This window comes from Palaemon carinicauda, chromosome 12 (assembly GCF_036898095.1).
Source record: "Palaemon carinicauda isolate YSFRI2023 chromosome 12, ASM3689809v2, whole genome shotgun sequence".
NCBI lineage: Eukaryota > Metazoa > Arthropoda > Malacostraca > Decapoda > Palaemonidae > Palaemon > Palaemon carinicauda.
In genome coordinates this window covers 129,845,747-129,848,246 of record NC_090736.1, presented here as the reverse complement: position 1 = coordinate 129,848,246, position 2,500 = coordinate 129,845,747, and the positions used below count along the sequence as shown (strand labels likewise).

The 2,500-nt window shown below is 34.6% G+C and overlaps 1 protein-coding gene across 2 annotated transcripts in view; it reads right to left on the bottom strand.

Annotated features, from left to right (window-relative positions):
* Mip (Myoinhibiting peptide precursor) overlaps nucleotides 1-2,500 on the bottom strand; it is a 337,288-nt gene that overhangs the window by 12,439 nt on the left and 322,349 nt on the right. For both annotated transcript variants that reach the window (XM_068383821.1, XM_068383820.1), the window contains exons 6-7: nucleotides 2,420-2,491; nucleotides 2,017-2,088 (exon numbers count right to left, since the gene is read on the bottom strand). In XM_068383821.1, the coding sequence (XP_068239922.1) occupies nucleotides 2,017-2,088; nucleotides 2,420-2,491 (144 nt within the window). The remainder of the gene's footprint in view (nucleotides 1-2,016; nucleotides 2,089-2,419; nucleotides 2,492-2,500) is intronic.

Sequence of the window (2,500 nt, the reverse complement as noted above, 5' to 3'; positions counted from 1 at the left end):
GCAGCCTATGAAAAATCAACATAAATACCCTATCAGTTCAAGATAATCACTTAAGATTCTGGCCTTATGATAAGTATAAAACAAATTTGATAAGTTACAGGATCTGATAGGATATAAAATATAAGTACAAAATCCTATCGTTAACAAACTTGGATATTCAAGAGGACAAGCAGTATACAATAGCTCGCTATAATTTCTAAACTATTTTAATGTAAATTATAATCATATTGAGAAGAATTTTCCATGAAAAATACCTTTTAAAAAGTAGCACGTCCAAAAATAAAACAATAAAATGAAACAGATGAGGGAAAAAAAGTTTAGAAAGATTATTTTTCTATAAGTTGAAGGATTAAAATACATTTTCTTTCCTTGAAAAGGAAAGAAAACGTATCTCTCGATAAGAAGACATAGAAAACTCAGAACATTTAACGCAACAGGTGTAAAATTAGAATAGATTTCCAAATTAGTATGTTCTATATCATCTCATAAAGAGAGCTAGAAGTAATAAGAAACCGTCGACGGAATATACGGATGAAAACAATATACATCAGGAAGCAGATAATCAAAATCAAGTGATTAACATCATCATTCAAATAATGAATAATAAGCAATAAACAAAAAAATTTGTAAGGGAATAACATTTAATAGAAAACATTAAGCAATCAACTATGAAAACACAAAACTGATGTGTTTACAGAGAGAGAGAGAGAGAGAGAGAGAGAGAGAGAGAGAGAGAGAGAGAGAGAGAGAGAGAGAGAGAATAAATCATTTAATGATTACGAAAAAGTCTATGTCAGTAGACATAATGACTGTATCGCGGCTTAAATTACAATCAATCTATCAGTTTTTATGTGAAATTGTTAAAGTCAAGATTTACACTGTCTATTACACAAAAATGAATCAGTAAAGAATTAGAGTTTTCATTCATTGTATCATTAGTGTAAGCTTAGAAATTCATACAAGTCGCAACCCTGGATAAAAGGGAGGAGCTATGTGGTATAAAAATTTAAACAAATTTTAGTGGTTTGATATGATAAGCATTGCGTTACAATGAGGCCATACGAGTTTATAGAAACAGTAATACTATTAAATCATAAATACTCATTCTTGTAATATTCAATTTTAGGGTTACGGTGGCCTATTTGGTAAAGTCCCTGACTGGTTATCACCAGACTGGGGTTTGAGTCCCGCTCAAACTTGTTAGTTCATTTAGTGGTTGCAACCTCAACATGCTTGTGAGCTAAAGCTAGGGGTTTTGGGGAGCCTATACCTGCTGAGTCCTCGGCAGCCATTGACTGGCCCTCCTAGGTCCTAGCTTGGATGGAGAGGGGGCTTTGGCGTTGATCATATATATGTTCAGTGTCTAGGGTATTGCCCTGTTTGCTAGGGTAATGTCACTATCCCTTGCCTCTGCCATTCATGAGTGGACTTTAAACCTTTAAAACTACGCTTGCAACAATCCTTAACAGTCTGATGATAAAGTTAATGGCTCAAATCGAGGCTCAAAAGTAAGTAGAGTAACATCATAATTACCATGTTCATATTTGTAATCATATTTCATAAGCATCACAATATTCTAATTACATTCATGCCATTATGCACATAATAATAACTCATAATGATCACAGCATTTCCAATACCTTGTCCCGAGACGGAGTGAATTCACAAAGAAAATATATGCAAATGGGAAACCTGAGCAAGCAGGTGAGCTTTTTGGTTGTGTTACAACATATGAACAGATTCAGATGCGTCAGAGTTAATTGAAATGTCTTAGAGAAAGAAAAAATATTTAATTGGAAATATACTTTCATTCGAAACGTCATGATTATAGAGTTTCGCTTGGATGATCCGATAATCTGTGATTTGCCCCGTGGCTGGAGTCAAAGACGGAATTAGATGTGTTAATTTGAAGTGATGGATTATTTGGATTCAGAATTGAGAGAGAGAGAGAGAGAGAGAGAGAGAGAGAGAGAGAGAGAGAGAGAGAGAGAGAGAGAGAGAGAATAACCGTCTTACCATAAGGTCGTCATCTCGCTTTCCCCAAGATCCCTGGAAATTTTTCCAGTCTCCACGCTTGTCTTCTTCTCCCTGGAAAGTCATAAACGAATATTTAAATATCTTGTACAAATCATTGATAATTAAATTTACAGCAATAATAGAAAATTCATCTAATTTCTGAGTTATAGGAAATAAATATTTCACCATTTAGATCATTTTCATGTTCTTTAAGCTTGCATTGAATAGCGATAATGGTATTAATTGTAATCATAATAATAATATCAGTGAAAATTAATAGTCTATATTAAAAGGATGGCAGAGTGAGAGAGAGAGAGAGAGAGAGAGAGAGAGAGAGAGAGAGAGAGAGAGAGAGAGAGAGAGAGAGAGAGAGAGAGAGGGCTATGAATTTTCCAATACTCACTACGAGTTCATCACCGCGTTTGCCCCAAGATCCCCGGAAATTTTTCCAATTTCCTCGTTTCTCGTCTTCGGCCTGTAATAG